Here is a 24,352-nt window from a genome sequence, read left to right on the forward strand (position 1 = left end):
TGTTATTTTATTATATCATATACTGACATTACCACATTATGTAATGACTAACACACCACATTTTAAACAACATGTTCACTCACGTAATAATGATAAGTACTATGGCATTCCTTGCATACATTTTCTTTTTCTGTAATTTCAGGTTCTCATTCAGGATGGCCCATACTGCAATCAAGAGTGCTTAATGAACTCATTTTTTCTGCTCGCAAAATGGGTAAAATACCATTTGCAATCAGGTATGTCTTTACATCAAATACTTAAACCACCTTCTTTTAGTTTTTGTTTCACTTTTTAGCTCACCTGAGCTGAAAGCTCAAGTGAGCTTTTCTGATCACCCGTATCCGGCGTCCGTCCGTCCGTCTGTCCGTCTGTAAACTTTTCACATTTTCAACTTCTTCTCAACAACCACTGGGCCAATTTCAACCAAAGTTGGCACAAAGCATCCTTAGGTAAAGGGAATTCTAAATTGTTAAAATAAAGGGCCAGACCACCTTCCAAGGGGAGATAATCAAGAAAAGGTAAAAATAGGGTAGGGTCATTAAAAAATCTTCTTCTCAAGAACCACTGGGCCAGAAAAGATGAAATTTATAGATAAGCTTTATTAGGTAGTGCAAATTCTAAATTGTTAAAATCATGGCCCCCAGGGGTCAGATGGGGCCACAATAGGGGATCAAAGTTTTACATACAAATATATAGGGAAAATCTTTAAAAATCTTCTTCTCAAGAACCACTGAGCCAGAAAAGCTGAGATTTATATGAAAGCTTCCTTATATAATGCAGATTCTAAATTGTTAAAATCCTGGCCCCCGGGGGTCGGATGGGGCCACAATAGGGGTCAAAGTTTTACATACAAATATATAGGAAAAATCTTTAAAAATCTTCTTTCCAAGAACCACTAAACCAGAAAAGCTGAGATTTATATGAAAGCTTTCTGATATAGTACAGATTCTAAATTGTTAAAATCATGGCCCCCGGGGGTCGGATGGGGCCACAATAGGGGGTCAAAGTTTTACATACAAATATATAGGAAAAGTCTTTAAAAATCTTCTTCCCAAGAACCACTGAGCCAGAAAAGCTGAGATTTATATGAAAGCTTCCTGATATAGTACAGATTCTAAATTGTTAAAATCATGGCCCCTGGGGATCGGATGGGGCCACAATAGGGGGTCAAAGTTGGGGGTTTTTTTTGTTTTTTTTTTGTTTTGTTTTTTTGTTGTTTTTTTTTTTTGATATAGTGCAGATTCAAGTTATTTAAAATCATGGACCCCGGGGATTGGATGGGACCTCAAGGGGGGCATCAAAGTTTTACATACAAATTTATAGGAAAAATCTTTTAAAATCTTCTTCTCAAGAACCACTGAGCCAGAAAAGCTGAGGATTATATGAAAGCTTCCTGATATAGTGCAGATTATAAATTGTTAAGATCATGGCCCCCGGGGGTCGGATGGGGCCACAATAGGGGGTCAAAGTTTTACATACAAATATATAGGAAAAATCTTTGAAAATCTTCTTCCCAGTACCATTAAGCCAGAAAAGCTGAGATTTATATGAAAGCTTTCTGATATAGTGCAGATTCAGGTTTGTTAAAATCATGCCCCCCCCCCCCTGGGGTAGGATGGGGCCACAATAGGGGATCAAAGTTTTACATACAAATATATAGGGAAAATCTTTAAAAATTTTCTTCTCAAGAACCATTGGGCCAAAGAAGTTCACATTTACATGAAAGCTTTCTGACATAGTGTAGATTCAAGTTTGCAAAAACCATGGCCTCCAGGGGTAGGTTTGGGGCCATAATAGGGACTACGGTTTTACAAGCAAATAGATATGGAAAATCTTCTGATATGGACCAAGGTGACTCAGGTGAGCGATGTGGACCATGGGCCTCTTGTTTTTTTTATAACTGCAGAACTGTACTTCTCTTGGAAAATTTTTGGATTGACCAGAGAGCTACAGATCCACCCCTTATAAAAACTTTAATTTACAATGCATTTTTTTCTGTACATGATTCAGGTCTGTATTTTTATGTTTCCCCTCTTCCAGGGGGAGGCATATTGTTTTTGTACTTTTTGTCTGTCTGTCTGGGCGTCCATCTGTCTGTCACAAAATCTTGTGAATGCTTCTCCTCCTGTATGGCTTATTTGATAAATTTGAAACTTTGTACAATGCATCATTGCCATTTGCAAATGTGCATATTGTTGGGACAGGAGGATCCAATTGTTATTCTTAAAGTTATAGAGGATCTAGGGGGTTGAGGGTGTAAAATAGCTTGTGAAATCTTCTCCTCCTATGTGGCTTATCAGAGTTGATAATGTCTATGTTCCTGTCCATGCTTCTCCTCTATACCATGCAGTACATCAAGGGGAGGAAATTTCATCTGGAACACTTCCAATTTGGGGATCTGGGGAGACATTTGTTTTTCATAAAAACAATTCCTAGTTCTATTCTGCTTAAAAAATGCAATATAGTATTACCTTTTTTTCGGTGTGTGTGTGTGTCAGATTTCTAGATCTGCTTTAGGTATGCTTTGCATTTGCTATAGCAGACTCTAGAAACCAGATGCAAAGTCGGCTTTCATCTGCCTTCTATTGGGTTATGTTTGGTTTGGACTGTACTTTGCAAAAATGTTACTTATGACCAGAATCAGAAGTAATGAATATCCTTTTTGACTTCAACAGTTTTAAAGATGGTTCATACTTGCATCATCCACAACAGCACTTCAAGTTTTGTTTTATGTTGTGTGATACTTGGGTTGTTGTTAAAACTCATGGGCCTCTTGTTAATAAAAACTATTCAAGAAGTAAAAAATGTTTCACTAACTTATCAAATTTATTGTATTTGAAATTCTTTGAATTTTCATTGAGTCATTGGAAGAGAATTCCAGACATTATATCGTTAATTAATTAGGTGTTCGTTTAAATTTCAGACACACTACCTTCATGATACACTCCTTACATCAGTATTTGCCAGTGACAGAGAAGAAGGACATTTGCCGAACGCTTGAGCAGTTGACTGCCCAGTCGGATGGGAATTCCCAGTCTCTTGTCCTGGACAATGGCATGATACTACCCCCGATACCATTTACCAGTGTACCTTATGTTAAGTGAGTGGTCAGTCAACTCTCCCAGGTTTGCTGGGAAATTCCCAGTTTTGAGGGTCTCTCTTTGAAGTATTGCTCTATAGATCTAACTTTAATCTCCTGGTTCATGAAAATTTATGTAAACAAAGGCAAGTCAGACAGAAATGATACTACCCCGTTACCATTTATCAGTGTACCTAATGTTAAGTGAGTGGTCAGTTAACTCTCCCAGGTTTGCTGGGAATTTCACAGTTTGAGGGTCTGTCTCAGAAGTACTGATCTATAGATCTAACTTTAATCTCCCGTTTCATAAAAATTAATGTAAAACAAAGGCATGTCAGACAGAAATGATTCTCATGATGTGGAAATAATTATATATTATGGATTAGTGGGATAAGACCAAAATTTATCCATCTCAGGGAGGGGTGTGTGTGCAAATTTGAAGGGTTGATTTTTTCATAAAAATGGATTCTAATGAGAATTGTAAGGGTATCTCTGCAGATGTTTTACCCTGATTACCTTTTTTATGTGTAGAAGAAGGTGAAAAATTATTTCAAAATCTTCTTTAGTGTATCCAAATGGTATTTACCCCCTGCTGGAGCAAAGTGGAACCACACTGAAATGTAGGCTTTAAAATTCTGGGGAAAACAAAAGCTGTTGTTACCATTTGGGATCCAAGTCTAGAATCTTTATGCTTTCGACTTTTTGAAATAGAGTGTTTTAAGGTTCATGTCTTGTACTCAGAACTACAATAATGTAAACAGAAGTATCACAGACATCTTATCTTTTTGTGAAAATGTCACTTTATCACTTGCAGGTCTTTCAAACTGATCAGGATGCAACCACATCTGGAGCCAGTCAAATTAAAGAGACAAGGAGAATCCACTAATTCAGGGCCTTTCATCTTTACACCATTAAATTTAGGAATGCAGAGAAATGCCAAGGAGGAGGGGGAAATTGGTCAGTAATAGTAATGATGCTATTTATATCTTATGTACCAGTCAATCTTTATGCCTCTGAAATTGAATGTTTGGACATAAGATTTTTTGGCTTGGTTTTTCTTAAACTTGGTATTATCTTTTGAAAAAGACTTGGAAGTTCATATTTATTGAACTGAAAGGCAAATGGAAAACTTTATTGCAGGTCAAAGATGAAAGTCAAAAGTTTAATTTTCTATCATATGTATAAACATGCTTGCTTGGGAACATAGTATTTTGCAAATGCATCTTGTTCATTTTGAGTAAATTTTTATGACCTATTGCAATTGGTTGTCGTCCGTCGACATGCGTCATCCATTGTGCGTTAACAATTGAACATTTTTCACTTCTTCTTGATAACTACTACTCCAATTCTTTTCAAATTAGGTATAAAGCATCTTTGGGACAAGGGGGGCATAAATTTTAAATTTCAGGACTCCTGCAAGCCAGGGGCCTTAGGGATGGGGCAAAAACTGCCAAAAATTGACCAATTTTCAAAAATCTTCTCAACAGCTGTACATGAAAATCTAGCATGAAAATAAGTGATGAATATTGCAGCTATCACAGACTTTGGATAAAACAATAAAAATTTATGAAACATTTCATTTTAATATTTTATTTGACGTTTATTTGGATATTTTGTAACTTGCATGCATCAGTAAATTCCATTACATTCAGATATTGGAACGATATGAGATACATATTGTAACTGCTATAAAGTGTGTTTAAGTGGCATTCTACTGCATACATTTGAGTTAAACTGCACCTGACCTTTGTGATATATAAATGTCAACCTCTTGACAAAGAAACTTTTAATGTAAGTTCATTGCTTAAAGCTAGAATGCTATTGAATTTTTTGTATCAGAATCCAAGGTGTTACTGATGGACAGATTTAAATCTTTACGCAAGACATAAACACTCTTTATTTTGACAACTCTACCTTCAGCTTTCCATTTGAATGCATTTATATTGCAATGGGCAGTACATGTAGATATACAATGTGATTGTGGTAAGTTTCTGAAATTGAAATTAAATATGTTAGTATTTTTCAGACTTTTGTTTGGTGGCCCGTGATGTATGTGAAGTGCAGTTACAAGTTTTCAATCCATTACCAGATGAACTGAAAGTGAACCAGATGGCAAGTAGTTAGATGACCCCTCTCTATCAAAAACTGATAAACACCATTGTAGATGGACTTTGTTTTTCTGGATTTACAAAGCTCGTTATTCAACTATAGTTATTTTAAGATTTGCGGTTAAAGTTCTGATGCTTTAAGAATTTAGATTTGAGAAATAGATTGTGTATTGTGGATCATCAAACTGAAAATTTTGGATGGCGGGCAGTATTTTCATAGAATTGTTAAATAAAATATTTCAAATGAAATAAATGAGTAAGAAATTCAGGCAAGTGATAAAATATCTCTAAAACGATGCCATAACTATGATGAAGTTTTGAAGTGTGTGTTGAAAATATAATGGAAAACTTTTAGTAAATTTCTTTTAGATCAAAGCCTAATATCAGTAGTTCTTGAATTTTAAAAGACTGCAAGCAAACTTTTGTGTTCTAAAGAGGATGCAGATGAAACCAAAATTTAACACGTTTTCAAAAAATAATGAATGTTCGTATTTCAAAGAATTGAAGTGTTTGTAAACTGCCCCAAGTAAAATAAGCTTCATTCCTTAAATGATTTGGACAAGAGTCGGAAAAACTGGTAACTTGCAAGCCACACTTACAGTAGTGGGATTTGTGTCATCAGTTTTCTAGAAAAACGTTTCCAAGCTGTAGTTGTGGATCAAAGGTCACAGGGAAAGCATACAATAATATCATGGAATATTTACACTTCCAATGTTTTTGCCTTTGATATCTTTACAAATTGTACTTACAGCCATTTCCTCGTGAATATGCTGCAGTTGTAAACAATTGACATAAGAATCTTGATAAATATAGAACATTTATTTTAACAGCTGGGAATTTTGAAATTTTGAAAGAAATGAAAGTAGAATGTTGATAATTATGAGAAATAGATTTAGTTTTTGAAAAGACGTTAGGGTATGAACTGATTTACTTAATGAAGTATGCTAGCATGAAGCATCGCAGTTCATACTTGTATTTTCAAAAATGAAATTCATATCTTAGAAAGACACTTTGTGTAAGTGATGTATTACTAAAGCAGTAATGGAAGAAGTGGACTTGAATTCATGTTGACTTCCTCTTAAATTTGATAGGTTAACGTATTAAATGTACATGAAAAAAGAAGTTATAAGTGATGTTGAAAGTACAGTGCTAATATATTATCAACAGGAGTTTTGGGTTGTCCTTTTCAGGGCTTAATAGTGGATGGAGTGGAAATGGAGACCTACCCCAGTAACCCCTCCATCCCAGCAGAGACTGGGCCTTATCTAGTCAAGTTGTTATGTCGACCCAAGACCGAGGGAGAATTGGTTATCCTAGGTAACATTTTGTATCTTATTTATCACAGTGAAGAATATACTGATATATTTACATTTGCAATGCTTTTGGCATTAAATTTTGATTCCTTATGAACATGATATAGTTGTTAACAATGCATGTATGAAAACAGATAAATATTGTACATCTATTTCAATGGCTGGGAATTGCAACGGAAATGAAAGGAAAAAGTAAATATCAGAAATAAACTTCATTTTTGAAAATACTTGAAGATCTGAACTACAATTTTCCACACTGGCATATTTTGTCATGAAGCACTGATACATTGCATGAAGTATGCTGGTATGAAGTACCTTTTCGTATTTTCAAAAATGAAATTTCTATCTTAAATGTAAGTTATTGTGTGAAATGAAGACAGAGGGAGAATTTGTATCTACTATAACACAGTGAAGCATATACTGATATGTAAGCCCCAAAACCAGGGGGATTTAGTTTTCCAGATTCAAAATTCATGATTTTGCTCTAGAATTTCAAAACATATGTAGAAGATTATTTGGGCTGATGTTTTTTCTTTTACCGATGATGTTTTTTCGATTGTAAATAAATGCAAAGTATTGCACTTAACATGCAAGGAATTTCAAATATAGGAATACTGAATTTCTTGCGAAAAAGTAACAAACAAGAGTTCGGGGAGAGAAAAAAAAAAGAATAAAAGGCTTTGGGAGTTTTCGCACAGTACATTATCCGCATGTGTAAGTGTACTGTTAAGCATTAGAGTACCATAATATATTGATACACAATGAAAGGTGAAGATAACGAACAGTGATCAATCTCATAACTCCTATAAGCAATACAAAATAGAGAGTTGAGCAAACACGGACCCCTGGATATACCAGAGGTGGGATCAGGTGCCTAGGAGGAGTAAGCATCCCCTGTCGACCTGTCACACCCACCGTGAGCTCTATATCTTGATCAGGTAAACAGAGTTATCTGTAGTCAAAATCAGTGTTTCCAAGAATGGCCTAACAATCGGTATGAAACACAATGTAATAGAAAACATTTTAACAATCACTCAGTGACAAACCATACAGCATTTAACAGTCCGATATTCACCATGGCTACTGAGCAAATATTCCATCTCTACATGTCTCGGGCAGGTTACTTTACCAACATCATGGGTGTCAAGAGTTACTGTAAACTGAGGGATCTGGAGCAGATGAACTTTGACAAACTTATTGTCAATGTTGTCCCCCAACTTCCTCAAATCCAGCTAACAACTTCATTGCCCAAGGCAGACAACTTCCTGTCCGGAGACAACAGTGAATATGTTGTGACAAGTGGAACAACAGTCTTGTATTCAGGACAAAGGTTGGAAATTAAAGATCAATTGCATGAGAAAGAATGAAAAAGTGTGTTAATGGTTGTCATTAAAAAAAAATCGCTGGTGAAGTCAGATTCTATATCCACAAGATAAGTTCATAAAAATATTTTCAATCTGCTTTCTAGCATAGAATGCCTGGTCACAATACAAAACAATAGTTTCCAGCCAGTGGAGCATGTGGATGTAGAAACCATCTGTAAAACGGATGAGAAAGGTAAGGACATGCATTTGGACTGTAAGATTGGAGTCCTCCTGTGATGTACATGATGTAAATTAATATAACAAAACTCTTTGTCATATTGCGGCTAAGAGTGACATGTTTTGTACATTGTAATCTACATGACAGTGGATTTTTTTTACAGACTTTTTGTCCCAGGTTTTCCAGTGGAGTGTGGAAAACATTCAGTCTCAGCTGCCATTACAGCTCAATGGCATCATGTGCTTTACTCTATGCATTAATGGGGTGTCAGAATTTCTGTCTGAAAATTCAAGTGAAACTGCTGAAGCACAGGTAAGAAAAAAACTCTCGTACAGCATAGTCATAATGTACATTCTTTCATGTTTATATAATAACTTAATTACAGGCTTGGTATTTTCTACACTTATTTATTTTGACTTGGTGACCTTTGACCTACTTGTAGAAAATTTGAATATAAGCCATATCTTTAAAATTGTAGGAGGAACTGCTTTTATATTTAGCATGTGCTTTTTTTTTTTAAAAGACCTTTCCAACAATACCACATTTATTGTCATGTACCAAATACGCTGAAAGAGAATTAATGACAACATCAAACTTCAAAACATTAAAAAATCTATGTATATTTATTTCTAAAATCCAGGAGTTAGTCTGTTGTCCTCCCTAACATGTATATTTATCAAATTCCCAAATCTTTGTATGCATTATGCCCCCACTGCTATTTTGTGCTAATGAACATATATGTGCATGTATTATTTATATATACATGTATTTGTACCCATGGCAGTATTGTTTATCTAATTACAAAATCAAACCTATGTACCTCATGTACCATTGTGAATGGTTTGAAAGAATGAATGAAATGAATAACAATGAGACAGTAATTTTGAGAATTGAAAGATATGCCAAGGAAACTTTTGTGTAAAACAACTGGAAATTGTGACGATTGCGCTCTGGATAGTTCATTATGTATGGGAAATTTGTCTGTAAACTTTTCACATTTTAAACTTCTCAATGCTAGAATCACTGGGCTTCTTCAAGTTTGTTCAGACAAGGGCCTCCAGGGTTAAGGGCAATCCCCTCATGAGCCATTAGGGTACTGATATTTAAGCATCCTTATGTAATATACACACTGATTCCCCAGGGATTTGGATGATGGGTTGGTTGTATATTTTTCACTCATATGGAGATGTCACCATTGCCAGTGAAGGGCTGCAAAATTTAGGTCAATGCTCTCTGCTCCTACTGCCTTTATAGTATCACACCTGCTGCTGTATCATCCGAAGGACCCCCCCCCCCCCCCCCCCCCCCACACCACCACCACCACCACCACCACCACCCCATTTAGTCGCTTCTTATGTCGAGCAAGGGATACTGAGGACCAGAACTTAGATGTTGTCACAAAGGGAAATCAAAATTTTACATAGAGTCAAAAAATTATTTTAATCTTCATCCCAAGAATGGCAGGGGTACAGTGTGACGAAATGATAGGCAAACATCCGAGAGTTGTTCACTCTAAACCTTTGGGATGCTAGATTTGACAAGAATAGGGATTTATTGTTTTACTTGGGAATACAAGTACATTGTATATAGGAAATCTCTTCTAAACCAGAAAGGCACAATTTATAAAATTGATAGTGTCTTCGCAAAGTGTAGATTCATTTTTGTACACACCCTACACCTGGGCCATCATAGGGGTTTGAAAATTTACACCAGAGTAAATAGGAAAAAATCACAAGAGTGCAGTCATTAAAATGATATGCATACCTCTTCCTGTAATGTAGATTGAAGTTTGTTTACACCGTCCACTAGAGGAAGGAAGGGGAATAATTAGCATTTAATGTTTAACTTGTAGTAGCTCAGTGAGCAATGTGGTTCAGGAAGCTCTTTTTGTATATGATAGTGTGTGGAGTGCCTGCTGCGTGTTGAATACAGTGGAGGTCCGGGGCTTGAAGCCAGTTACTGTCGACAGTGTGCTGTCAATTTGTCAGTTGATATATATCCGTCTGTAATCATCCAAGCTTGGGATACACTTCCTGCTGAAAGGTAACATGGTTTTATGCATCTAATGATTAACAGAACTTGTATATCACTCAAGAGAAAACAGACCCATTTAACAATTGTTTTACTGTCTGTTACAATTTTGGTTTTAGCAGAGTTGCAACAGTTTCAAACTTGGCTTTTACATGGTGAATGGTGTCTGAATGTTCAAATGTGCATATTCCACTATTCTTTGCAGCACCTTGAGCTTTATCATTGAAACTTTACATGATCAATCTCTATTATACCCTTTACAAAGTTTAGAGGGTATGTAGTTAAAAATTACTCTCTGTCTCGTGCCGTCTGGTTATAAAGTTTTAGAAATTTGCAGAAACTGAATTGATTCAACTTTCACAAACAGTGAGTTCATGGGACATCTCTATACAGACCCTAAAGCGTACTATTACACCTCCAAAGCATTTGATTTCGTGCAAACTGTTCATCATTCCTTGCAAACCATTCCGCATTCTGTGCAAATGATTCAGTGTTTCATGCAAACCTTTTTGTGCAAGAATGGTTTCATGCAAAGTGTTTCATGTGTGGAAAATGGTGGACTTTCTACAATAAAAATTCAGCAAATTCTCACAACAAATTATGATATTAAAACCGCAAGCAGAGCAAAATTTGATAAATTTGTAGCTCTTGTCAAAGCAATTTCAATACATGAAGATTTTTTTAGCAATTGGTCTGCATCTGTCACCATGTGTCGTCCATCATCGTGTGTTAACATCATCATGTGTTAACATCATCGTGTGTTAACATCATCGTGTGTTAACAATTGAACATTTTTAAATTCTTGATAACTACCTTTCCAATTCTTTTCAAATTTGGTATGAAGCATCTTTGGGTCAAGGGGGGCATAAATTGTAAATTCAGGACTCCTGCACTCCCGAAGCCTTAGACTGCAAAAACTGCCAAAAATTTACCAATTTTCACAAATCTTTTTCTCTGCAACCATACGTATGTGAGAAAAACTAAATGCTTAGTGATGTAGAGCAGGAAGACTTCTGCCAAAATTGTAAAATTCATGATCCCCGGGGTAGGGGTTCTGACCCCAGGGTAAGGCTTAAATGCAAATATGAGACTCCATGTATGGGCTATGATACTCAGGTGACTGTTAAGGCCCATGGGCATCTTGTATTAGATCAATACATGTATGTTATCATTAGGATATTCTTTTTTGTAGGTGTGATCATTGTTACCTTTTCTTCAACTTCCTTAATGCAACAGACGAAGGTCTTTTGATAAAGCATTCTACTGAAGAGGCTGTTCATATCTTGCCAGGATGCACTGAATGGTACTTGATACCTGTAATGATTGACATTTAATTGCTTGTCTAAGACATATATACATGGGTGGATATAAAAATGTACTCGAACAATAGCATGAAATTTTAAAGATCACTACTTTTGCCAAAACTAAAACAAATTTGTTCAACCACCACGAAACCTTTGTTAATTTGAGTTGGTCTAAATATTTATCATCAACAGTTACTATGCTTTATTAGATTGTACCTACATTTAGATTTTCATTTACCCAACAGGGAGATTAGTTTAGTCTAGTTGATATTGATGCCTCCAAACTGACTGTTGGAAATGTTTGGGAGATAACTGTTAATTTTTATTGTAGGATAGCAATTGAAATAGAAAGATGTGAATTTCCCTCATTGCCAGATTCAACTCATCTAAGAAACCGTGTGAAACAAAACCAAACAGCAAACCATTATAGCACATATTTGAATCAGTTCATAGATATCCGATGGGAAATTGTATCCTTTCACTATGATCACAATAGAGTTCAACGGAATTTGTTTGCAAATTGATATCTTATATTGTGATTGTACATTTCTTTTTGTTTATATATGAAACTGATTTCTCATTTTGATTACCCAAGTCTCTCAAAAGACCTATTGCGATCTCTCCATCATCGTGTGTTAATTGCACATTAACATTAAAATATTTTCAAATTCTTCTGTTATATTCATGGGCCAGTTAAAAAGAAGTTCTTTTTATGCTCCCTGAAATTTTTTGGGGGAAGCATATAGTTGTCGTTGTGTCTGTCCATCCGTCGTAGCTCATATCTCCTAAACCTTTAATCAGAAATTTATCATAAATAATCACAAATATTCCATGGGACAGGGACTTTTGGACCAAGGTCATTTATGAAAGGTCAAGGTCATTCAGAACATATTCCTAATGTGAGGAAAAGTTCCTTATTAGTCTCCTACCAGTTTGTAAAACTGAATGGGACTATAGCTTTCTGTTTGTCTATCTGTCAGTCTGTCTCATTGTTTTCTAGACTTTTTTCTGTCATGCTTTAAAACTTGCAGTGTAGTGATGGACAAGTGTTAAAGTAATTCATTTTTATATCTTACGATTTTATATTCGAGATTGTGTTCTGATGGAAAGGCTGTAAAAGTAGGACATCTGAATAGAGGCAGTTCATGAAACTTGGTTGCTGATTGTGTAAAAAATTACCTCACTTATTTTACATTTTAAGCTCATTAATTACAAAAGGATCATATCATTGAAAATATATATTAAATCTGTTAATCACATGAGTATTTTTCTGTAATTTTGGTGACCGAAGTGTGATCAGTTGGCAAGACTCAATTTACCGTATTCCTGCAATCGGACTGAAATTGTGGGTATTTGAAATCGGCCTTCGAACAGTTGATAACAAGTAGTATTATGCACAGGGTTCAGAAGTCCTTTATAAGTATTTAAAATGCAGATTGAATGTTATAATCGGTGTGTTGTTTTGTGTTCCAGTTGCACGATTATTCAAATATTTCCCCTGCATATTTTGTGCAAAGATGATGACCCAGATTTTATGCTTTTTGAACTGCATCAAAACTATGCTAACAGTATTTCAAACGATGACGGAGTACCAAATTTCTTCAGTTGTTTTTATGAATATAGTTATCAAACCCAAATTTAGAATATATGCTACATGTTTATGAATTGAATTTCAAAATTATAGAGTTCTGACTAAGACTATTTCATACCTGTGGAAAACTACATGGCTTGCGTCAACTGCATGAACAACAAAACAAACTAATTTGGTACTGGTAAACATAGTGACTTGGTATTCATGATTTAGGTCACAGTTCAAGGTCAAAGAACATCAAATGTACATTATCTCTAATATTACATCCGGGACACGTTATGCAATACTTTCAGAATGCTTGTTTCAATAGTTTTTGAACAGTTATTGATCATATATCACACAAATAAGTAATAGACAAATGGATTTCAGACAAAGGTCACTCAAGGACATTTATAAGGGTCAAGGTCACTCAGAACAAATACATTATATGAAAAAAACCTTCATTTCCACAATATTTTAACAGTTATTGATCATTGTGCAAGTCATTAGTCATATGAAGTAGTTCATTGGTTAGATGCAGTTCGGGGAGCATCCATCAGGTTTACTGATATTCTTGTGTTTTTTAACCAGAATTTGCATTTAGCATCAGTGATATGTGAGGGGGTAAAATATGTGAATTTGGAGGCCACTGCCCTTCTGGGGCTTAGGAGCAGAGCCAAAACTTAAAGAAAAATGCAAACTTAAAAAAAACCCTGTGTTTACTCTAATAGACAAACTGTATACATAGCCATCATTTCACCAAGAACATGCAACTTGTTAGAAGTTGTACTAACCACAACCATTAATTGTAACCAGACAGCATGTCATTGATCAATGTCAATTAGCCAAATCAAAGTGATATTTGTCTCAGGGCATTACTTTGTTATGGAGAAATATTTGAAACTTGTATTTGTATATTTGGCAGAAAGTTTTATATAACAAAATAAGTGTGGCAAAGATCAAGCTCCCTAATAAAAAATATTTGTCCAAGTGATATTTTTTGTATTAGAGAGAAAACATTGTAAGAAATGAACATCACTTTTGACCATGCAGTTCTCCAAGTTTTAAAAATGCACTCATTGCACCAACAACGTGCAACACTTCTGATACATGCATAAGTTTGTTTTTGTTGTTGTTGTACTCAGATGACTGTTAATGCTCGTGGACCTCTTGAGTATTAAAAATTTAATTTTTGTAGATTCAGGAATTTTCCTTAACTTTTATACAGCCCTCTATAAAGGCCAATGGGAAAGTCTCCATAGACTATATTGAATGGTCTGAAGAGCAACTTAATCAGATTCGGATTTCTCCAATTGGATGGGGTAATTTTTAGAAGTCTGTACTTATATTGCAGGAATAAAATTAAATACTCTGGAATTAGGTAGACTAGAACAAACCTCATTGCAAAGCACAGGTCTTCTGACTTGAATATAGTCTACAAATTAGAGTAAAGCATGAGGGCAAAGTATGGCAGGTCAAACATCGCAATATTTGATCTTTTACATCTGTATTCTATATTTTTAGCTCACCTGGCTCAAGTGAGCTTTTCTGATCAAAATTTGTCCGTTGTCTGTCCAGAACCATTGGGCCAATTTCAACCAAACTTGGCACAAAGTATCCTTGGGTAAAAGGATTTCAAGTTTGTTCAAATGAAGGACCATGCCCCCTTCAAAGGGAAGATAATCACAAAAATGCAAAAAATAGGGTGGGGTTATTTAAAAATTTTCTTCTCAAGAACCACTGGGTCAGAGGAGCTGAAATTTGAAAGCTTCCTGACATATTGCAGATTCAAGTTTGTTAAAATTATGGTTCCCGGGGGTAGGATGGGGCCACAATAGGGGATCAAAGTTTTACATACAAATATATAGGGAGAAAATCTTTAAAAATCTTCTCAAGAACTGTTGGGCCAAAGAAGTTTTCATATATATGAAAGCTTCCTGACATAGTGCAGATTCAAGTTTGTAAAAATCTTGGGCCCTGGCGGTAGGTCGGGGCCACAATAGGGATCAATGTTTCACATGCGAATATATAGGGAAAATCTTTAGAGCCAAGGTGACTCAGGTGAGCAATGTAGCCCATGGGCCTCTTGTTTCTAGTTTCCATTTGATTCCCATTTTTGAATATGACATCAAAGTTCGTGAGTTTGACTATGATTAGGCATGTGATAAATAGCTGATATGATGAGTGATTTTTGTCCATTTGATAGAAAATGTATTTATGATGTTGTACATTCTAGGATTACAATGTATGACTTCCATCTGTAGTTCTGTAACTCCCACATTGTAAATATTTGGATGTCAGATTGGTCTGGCATCCCAATATTTATGACCAAGGAGGCACAGAACTGTAGCTAAAGGTTCATATTTCACATTTCTGATTTTTATGTAATTTAAAATTATACTCAGAATTAGGACCAGTTCATCCAGTGTTCATTCATCCGTATTAAACTTTCACATTATTTACTTCTTCTCCAGAACGAAAGGGCAAGTTTCGCCCAAACTTGCCATAAAACACCTGTTAAAGGGGATTTAAAGTTGTTCAAATGAAGGGTTACACCCTTTTCAAAAGGATATAACTAAGAATCAGTGAAAATATGGTTTTATCTTCTGAAAATCTTCTCAAGAACCACTGGACCAGAAAAGACAAAAACTTATGTGAAAGCTTCCTTAATGAAGGGATATTCAATTTTTTTTTTCAAATCATGAATGATTTGTTAAGGTAAATATAAATCACCAATCCAAATTTTGTGTTTCAGAACAAACAGTTTTGACGATACTCTGAGTAAAACAATGGTGTATTCAATTTCTTATATTAGATAAATAACAAAGTAATAGTAATTGTTAGCAATAGATAAATTAAAGAGTTGCATGACTGAAATGAAACTGCCTTTTGAATCAAAGTCAATAGTTTTTCAAAACCAAAACTGGACAACATCTTGGCTTCTGACTGTGGCAGTGAAAGAGTTAATCATTAGCACTTAATCATAAATAGTTGATAGTATGGAATGAGAAAAAAGGAATAAAACAAAATTTAAGCCCAACAGAGGCAAGGTTTAATTTTAGGAAGGGAACGATCATACGTGTGTTAAAGATATATTTGAATTTCATAACAAGACTTGAAATTCATCTATTGCTGTATATAATTTTGGAAACTCACTTATTGCAGATGTAAAGCTGAATGGTGCATTTTTCCCCTTGAAGGAAGCTTTGAATTCATCTGTGAGAGACTGTGTTGATGTTGTGGCAAGTGTGACCATTAATACAGGTATATATGAAGGCCTATTGTAATACATGACCCAGGTGTTTGATGAGAGCAATGATATAAATTTCTTATTTCTATGATGCTAACCATCGCTTCAAGTAGTATCAGCAATCACCAGGGTGTGACATACTTTCTTTGCATCATGAAAACAAGACAAATCATGTACTCTCTATGTAATATTTTCACTTGGCATAAGATGTATGTGTACCAAGTTTGATGGTCCTAGCCCCAACAATTTGGTCTGTATCCTGCTACTACAACCTTGACCTTTGACCTTGGAAAACAATAGGCATCCTCCCCTTGGCATAAAGTATGTGTACAAAGTTTGACGGTCTTAGCCCCAAAAGTGCCTACAAGGTTTTCCTACTAAGTGATACTGTGACCTTGAAAAATAATAGACATATTCCTCTCATTATGGTGATCAAATATACCAATTTGCAATATCTTGGAGCTTACGGTTCGGTTTGTATCCTGCCTACAAGGTCTTCCTACTGTGATACTGCGACTTTGACCTTGAAAAACAACAGGCAATATCCTGGAACTTACAGTTTACTTTGTATCCTGTCAACACGGTTTTCCAACTAAGTGATACTGCAACCTTAACCTTTGACCTCTGATCTTGAAAAACAATAAGCATCTTCCTTTTATCATGGTGATCAAATGTACCAAGTTGCAATATTCTGGAGCTTACGGTTCAGTTTGTATCCTGCTTACAAGGTTTTCCTACAAAGTGATACTGCGACCTTGGCCTTTGACCTCTAACATTGAAAAACAATAGGCATTCTTTCTCTCATCATTGTGATCAAATGTACCAAGTTGCAATATTCTAGAGCTTACAGTTCGGTTTCTATCCTGCCTACAGGTTTTCCTACTAAGTAGTGCTATGACTTTGACTTCTGGCCTTGAAAAACAATAGGCATCTTCCTCTCATATGGTGATCAAATATCCTAAGTTGTAATATCCTGGAGCTTACTGTTTGGTTTGTATCCTGCCCACAAGGGTTTCCTACTAAGTGATTCTATGACCTTGACCTTTGATCTTGAAAAACAATAGGCATCTTCCTCTCATCATGGTGATCAAATGTACCAAGTTGTAAAACCCTGAAGCTTACGGTTTGGTCTGTATGCTGCCCACAAGGTCCGGACGGACGGACGGACGACGCTATACCATAATACGCCTCGTCTTCGACGGATGTATAAAAAAACTATGGAAAATGAAAGGGGAGACATGAGCTTAAGTGTGCTAAAACAATTCTTCCTAGTTAATACTGTAGTTTCAGTTTTGTGTTCTGTTGCTCTCATTAATGTTGTATGTATTTCAGATGAGTCCTGCAACAGGAGTGCCTTACTTTATGTAACTTGCTACCAAGGTGAAGAGGACGGGGATAATGTAACAGTTGTTGGAATCAACAGTGCATTTTTTGAAACAGTAAGTACTAAGTTCTCTTTAGCTCAGCTGACCTAGACACTCCAGAACCAAATTCTCCAAAACCAAAGGGTATGTAATGTCCAGAAGTCAGTGATGTATGTCATGTCCAGAAGTCAGTGATGTGGACAAGTCAAACTCAAATATTTCAAAAGTTTGGAGTGCTTTGTGGGACGTATTAGTTAAGACAGCTTTAGGTTTAGTGACACTTATTTAGGGATTGATTTGTATCATATGTCCACTAGGAACTGTACTGTAAGAGAGAAGACACATACACACACACATATACAGTATATATATATATATATATATATATATAAAGCACTAAATAATCACAACTAGGTACTGAAAATTTTCGCCCCAGCCCGGGGTCGAACCAGCGACGTACGGCACCCACCGTGGGTGCCGTACGTCGCTGGTTCGACCCCGGGCTGGGGCGAAAATTTTCAGTACCTAGTTGTGATTATTTAGTGCTTTATGTATTAATTAATTGATTTTCACATGTATCGTTTAGATTCTAGGGGTAAACGTAAGGTTGGGTGTTATAATTGTTTGTTTGTGCTTTATATATATATATATATATATTTTTTTTTTTTTTTTTTTTTTGATGATGTATGTATGTAAACATTATGACTACCAGTAATTTACCTGGGTTTTTTTTTTTAATTTTCTTTTAGATATGTGAAGGCCAGGTCATGTCAATCAATCCCTCATTCTTAATACATTGTGAAGGGACATACACAATTGACGTGAAATGTGTGATCAGATCATCTTCAGGAGAGGACGCAGAGCAGACATTTCACTATCATCCAGTCCAGTTGAATGTGATCGAGGTAGAAGATTGAACTCGCTGATGTGTGTGTGTACTGAACGCTTGTGATAGATGAGTTCACTTCCAGCAGGAGTGTGGATATATTTTCAACAAATATGAGCGAGTGCGATTTGGTTTGCATTATTAAAGTGTGCATCTGTCATTGAGAGTAACAGCATTATTTGTATTTCAGAAAGAACTTATCTTTTGTATCTAGTGGGGCTGAATTGTATATGTTCATACTGGATATTTCTTTTTACTATATTATTTGGTGCTCAAACATTTTGATTTCCAATTAATTTTGCCAATTAAGATAAATCTTCTGCATGTCACATTAAATGTGGATATGTTGAAAAACTGTTGACTGTGATTTAAAAGGCATTTTTATTTCAGTCATGCAACTCTTTAATTTATGTATTGTTAACAATTATTATTACTTTGTTATTTATGTAATAAATAAATTGTATACACCATTGTTTAGCTTTCTTTGTTAGAGTTAATTTACTCAGGGTATCATCAGAATTGTATGTTCTGAAAAGCAAAGTGTGGATTGGTGAGTTTACACTTTGTAATGAATCATGTGTTGGAATCACTAGTGTCAATCCACTATTGGTCCATTTCAGGATACAGAAAGATTGCTCACAGCCAGAGTATATGGCTTATTTGTGATCCAAAGTGATAAACAAAAGGCCACATCTTTCATCCGAGTAGGTGCAAGTCTCAGGCTCATCTTACTTTACATTCGTGATGGCAGTCTTTAACCGCTGTGTACTTATTTGGAGGGAGTTTTATTTTCTGAATTAAAAAAAAAAAGTTCTAAATGGTGATACATTGTCCGTGATGAAAAGGTGAAGGTAACAGTGATCCACTTCGTACCTCTCATAAGGAACACAAAATTAAAGAGTTGGCAAACACGGACCCCTGGATATACCAGAGGTGGGATCAGGTGCCTAGGAGGAGTAAGCATCCCGTCGACCGGTCACAACCACCGTATGCCATATATCTTATCAGGTAAACCGAGTAATCCATAGTCAAAATCCAAGTGTAAAGAATGGCCGAACAATTGGTATGATGTACGTCGGACAGCAAATTACCCAATGACAGGTAGTATTGGCAAACTAGAATTTGCGAAATGCTGACTTTAACCTTGACTGTTGAAACTCTTGTAACATAAACTTGTTCATCATTAGCCTGCCTCGATTTAACAAGAGGCACATGGGCCACATCGCTCACCTGAGTCACTTTGGCCCATATTTAAAGATTTTCCCTATAAATTCGCATGTAAAACTGATCCCTATTGTGGCCCCAACCTACTGCCAGGGGCCATGATTTTAACAAACTTGAATATGCATTATGTCAGAAAGCTTTCATGTAAACTTCTTTTGCTAAATGGTTCTTGAGAAGATTTTTAGCCGAGTTGCTCAGCAAATCTCGGCTTTTAAATTGGCGAAGGATGGGCATCCAGTTGGGTGGGCGGCGTCCACAATTAGCTTGTCAGGTCTCTAACTTTCATACTTTTTGGTGCATCTTTGTAAGACTTACATAACATGATCACATCCAAAAGAGCAAGATTCCTATTTATTTTGAGGTCAAAAGTCAAGGTCACTTTGTCACTAAATGCCATAGATTTGAGCTTGTCCGGTCTCTAACTTTCATACTACTATGGGCATCTTTGTGAAACTTGCACAACATGATCACATCCAAAAGAGCAAGGTTCCTATTTATTTTGAGGTCAAAAGGTCAAGGTCATTTTGTCACTAAATGCCATAGATTTGAGTTTTTCCAGTCTCTAACTTTCATACTACTAGGGGCATCTTTGTGAAATTTACATAACATGATCACATCCAAAAGAGCAAGGTTCCTAGTTATTTTGAGGTCAAGGTCACTTTGTCACTAAATGCCATAGATTTGAGCTTGTCCATACTACTTGGTGCGTCTTTGTCAGACTTTCATATTTTGATCACATTGAAGAGGAAGGTTCCTATTTATTTTGAGGTCAAAAGGTAAAAATCTTTTTTTCACTATATACTGTAGATTTGAGCTTGCCTCCAACTTCTATACATGTACTTGCTGGTGCATGTTTATCAGACTTCAAATCCTGATGACATTCCAATATTCATGTTGCTTTTGAAATGCAAAGGTCAAGGTCACTATCACACTAAATACCTATTGCGGCCATTCAAAGCTTCATACTTATAAACTATATTAAATACGTGCATATTTTTACTTTGTGAATGCAAGCGTGCATAATTTCCAAACTGCAACTCGACCATATGCATCTTTGATGATGCATTTTGGCGATTTTCTCTATATATTTGACATGAATGTAAAATTTGATCCCCTGTTGAGGGCCCCATCCTACCCCTAGGGGGCCATGATTTTTACAAACTTGAATCTGCACTAGGGGTGTGTATTGCTAAAGATTTTCCGATATGATACAATATGATATTTTCTGATGTGATATCCGATATATTGGATTTACAATGTAGTTAAGCATTTTCTGAAGTAAACTATCCAAATTAAAAAAATGAAGTGGTTTAATATCTTTTATTTCATAACAAAACAATGACAATTAAAAGTCTGAGGAAACTCCAATGTCACAATGTAAAAGCGAGGATTAAAGTCTGAGGAATCTCTGATGTCACAATGTAAAAGCAGGGATTAAAGTCAGAGAAATCTCTGATGTGTCACAATGTAAAAGCGGTTATTAAAGTCTGAGGAATCGTGTTCCTGTTAGAAGCCATTTTAAAATTATGAACTTTGATCCCGACTATTAAAAGGGCTAAACCCGACATTATATCGTATCATCGAAACACCGTATTGTATATCGATGGACAGGCGTATACCAGTACATTTCGATATATTGATTCATCCCTAATCTGCACTATGTCGGGAAGCTTTCGTGTAAATGTAAACTTTTCTGGCCCAGTGGTTCTTGAGAAGATTTTCCCTATATATTTGTATGTAAAACTTTAATCCTTTATTGCGGCCCTATCCTACCCCCAGGGGCCATGATTTGAACAAACTTGAATCCGCACTATGTCAGGAAGCTTTCATGTAAATTTGTACTTTCCTAGTCCAGTGGTTCTAGAGATTTTCCCTATATATTTGTATGTAAAACTTTGATCCCCTATTGTGGCCCCATCCTACTCCCAGGAGTCATGATTTTAACAAACTTGAATCAAGCTTTCATAAAAATTTCAGCTATTCTGGCTCAGTGGGTCTTGTTGAGAAGATTTTTAAATGACCCCACCCTATTTTTGCGATTATCTCCCCTTTGAAGGGGGCATGGACCTTCATTTGTACAAACTTGAAAGCCCTTCACCCAGGGATGCTTTTGGTCTAGTTTGGTTGAAATTGACCCAGTGGTTCTGAAGAAGAAGTTGAAAATGTGAAAAGTCTCCAGACGGACAACAGGCGATCAGAAAAGTTCACTTGAGCTAAAAACTGATCATACGTAGAACAAGCTCTTGTATATCAAATCAGTTTAAGTCCAAGGTAAAGGTCACAAGTCTTCATACCAAATGAAAGGTCTGGTCATGAGATATCTCTATGTGAAATGGTATAGCCCAATCCCCCTTAGTTCAAAAGATATATAATAAGTTAAAGTTTTCCCCCTAAAGTGTGACACCGACACCTGTGTCACGACAATAGCTCTCCGGACATTTATCCCAATGAGATAAAAAATAACCCACCCCTAGGATCTTCATTCTTTGGGACATATGGATTGATAAGAATAAGACATATGGTATATTGCATTGGTAATCATAAATGCAACAAATCAATCATAATAACTTAAAAATTTTAATTCATCATCAATATTATCTCGTCCTTATTCTTCAACAATATCAACAATATCTTTACATGTATTTAACAAAAATTTCATGTCCAAAAGAAAATGTAACATGTTCATCTGTTGTCATCAACCAATCATGAGGAGAATATAGAAAATAATAACAATATCCTGCATAAACAAAAGTAATGTATTTTCATCAAATGTTGGTGTTGCTCTTTGAGCTGTATCATAAGGATTAACACTGGCTAACAAACAATTGGTCAAATTTAACAAATAGGAATAGTTTACATAAACTACCACATCCTGATTGATAGCAATATTATATATTTCATTTCTTTTTTGATGTTTACAAAAAAAATAATTTTTCGAGCATGTATAAAAATTTTGTTTTCGCCATCTACATCTATGACATCAGAGCTATGTATAACTGAGATGAACAACTCCGACGACAACGTTACCACTGAAAATATGTGACTGTCTCATCTGTAAATTCTTAATTTCTATTCACTGGTTGTCTCTGATCATGCTTCATAATCTTAAAACATTCTTAAAATACACTGTATGTGTACTTAATTACCAGTAATAACTGCACCTGTACTAATATTTTGTGTATAAAACAACACAATTTAAAATATAAAACACCTAAAGAAAGTGCATCTGAAAAAACAAACTTTGCATAAAACATCTTGTATGCACATACATGTAGATGCAGCTTCACACATTACTATTCAAAGGTTTATTTATTTGAGTTAGATTTTAACAAATAAATACCACTAGTGAAATGTTTATTTACATGAGTTAGATTTTAACAAATTAATACCACTAGTGAAATGTTTTAACACAGATAAAGCATGCAGTGTTCACTTCTTTAAATGCAACAGCATTCATATAGCACAACATAGATGGTGCTAAAGTAGCATTGATGATTGTAAATCATGATGATATAATATCATATAGCATAATGTTGACAATACTAAATCATAAGTCCCTCCAACTACATGAAATTTTCAAGACATTACAATGATTGCACATAAAGCACACAGAAATATTATGTGTGTATGGACATATAATTAATTTAACAAGTGTTCAATGAAAGTAAGCCATCGAGAATGGCATTGCTATTTTGTTAGTAAATAAATAATTAACAAGGCACCACCAACACCCCAAATCTCGATATCAGATTCTTCTGTACACGCCCACTACTTTGCTACAGTTCGGACAGATGTGTTTGACGTCCTGTAAATCCTGAATACAGAAGGGAATCAAACAGCAACCCAACCAGCATCTGAAATGTTCAAACATTGAAATGACAAAATCTAACATTTTTGACCCTATTTTTTGTATTTGGCTTCCGGGTATAGAAAACATAATAATTTGATACATTACAAATAATCTGAATTCTATCGGTCTCAACATACTGTAAACAATCAAGTGGGGGAAACTTAGATTACCCTGTGATGTAATAAATGTGGCAGTTTCTCCCAGCGATACAGTTTTCTAATTGTGTATGCAGAAAAAGCATTAAGTCAGCCTGGTGCAATACAACTACACAAATACCCATGACTGACATGTGTGGTTGTAAAGATTTTTGAAAATTGGTCAATTTTTGCCCTGCCCAAGGTTACAAGGTCATATATTATGATGTGAAAGATCTTGAACATGATTGTGTATTTTGCAAAAAATCACAAGTGCCCTAAAATTAATTTGTGCCAATGTCTTTACACCTGTGTTAGCACTAAAATAAGTACGTACCAAATTTCCCTGATTTACAGTATCATGCTTAACCTCCAGTGTAAATAACCATGTTTACAGTAATTTAAATTATGTGACATATTTTCTCTTTCAAATTTTGTATTAATTATCATGTATGCTTAGAAAACTTACCCAAAGATGCAGATTAGGCCTGAAGACAGCCAGGTAAGGGCACCTGCCTCGTATTCCACTGAAGTGGAAATCTGTGTGTTGCAGCATGGACAGATCATTGGCTTACTCATTGTGTTAAAGGACTGGTCCTGAAGATACACAACTGGCTGTGTTGTTACTACTGTTGTCCCGTGCTGGTATGAACCAGGGTCTACAATGGGAATGAACAAACTAGAAAAACTGTTAAAT

General features: G+C 35.5%; 2 protein-coding genes across 4 annotated transcripts in view; one reads left to right on the top strand and one right to left on the bottom strand.

The window, feature by feature from the left end:
• Positions 1-18,919, top strand: part of LOC125646144 (trafficking protein particle complex subunit 9-like) — a 30,330-nt gene extending 11,411 nt beyond the window's left edge. For both annotated transcript variants that reach the window (XM_048872306.2, XM_048872307.2), the window contains exons 8-22: positions 143-236; positions 2,924-3,100; positions 3,894-4,036; positions 5,106-5,191; positions 6,378-6,504; positions 7,620-7,830; positions 7,969-8,057; positions 8,206-8,354; positions 9,943-10,085; positions 11,266-11,376; positions 11,709-11,847; positions 14,176-14,269; positions 16,113-16,211; positions 17,530-17,636; positions 18,311-18,919. In XM_048872306.2, the coding sequence (XP_048728263.1) occupies positions 143-236; positions 2,924-3,100; positions 3,894-4,036; positions 5,106-5,191; positions 6,378-6,504; positions 7,620-7,830; positions 7,969-8,057; positions 8,206-8,354; positions 9,943-10,085; positions 11,266-11,376; positions 11,709-11,847; positions 14,176-14,269; positions 16,113-16,211; positions 17,530-17,636; positions 18,311-18,478 (1,937 nt within the window). In that variant the 3' untranslated portion in view covers positions 18,479-18,919. The remainder of the gene's footprint in view (positions 1-142; positions 237-2,923; positions 3,101-3,893; positions 4,037-5,105; positions 5,192-6,377; positions 6,505-7,619; positions 7,831-7,968; positions 8,058-8,205; positions 8,355-9,942; positions 10,086-11,265; positions 11,377-11,708; positions 11,848-14,175; positions 14,270-16,112; positions 16,212-17,529; positions 17,637-18,310) is intronic.
• A 3,315-nt stretch (positions 18,920-22,234) lies between these two features.
• The window catches only part of LOC125646849 (lipopolysaccharide-induced tumor necrosis factor-alpha factor homolog), a 6,812-nt gene continuing 4,694 nt past the window's right edge, over positions 22,235-24,352 (bottom strand). For both annotated transcript variants that reach the window (XM_048873410.2, XM_056141005.1), the window contains exons 3-4: positions 24,125-24,314; positions 22,235-23,525 (exon numbers count right to left, since the gene is read on the bottom strand). In XM_048873410.2, the coding sequence (XP_048729367.1) occupies positions 23,417-23,525; positions 24,125-24,314 (299 nt within the window). In that variant the 3' untranslated portion in view covers positions 22,235-23,416. The remainder of the gene's footprint in view (positions 23,526-24,124; positions 24,315-24,352) is intronic.

This window comes from Ostrea edulis, chromosome 6 (assembly GCF_947568905.1).
Source record: "Ostrea edulis chromosome 6, xbOstEdul1.1, whole genome shotgun sequence".
NCBI lineage: Eukaryota > Metazoa > Mollusca > Bivalvia > Ostreida > Ostreidae > Ostrea > Ostrea edulis.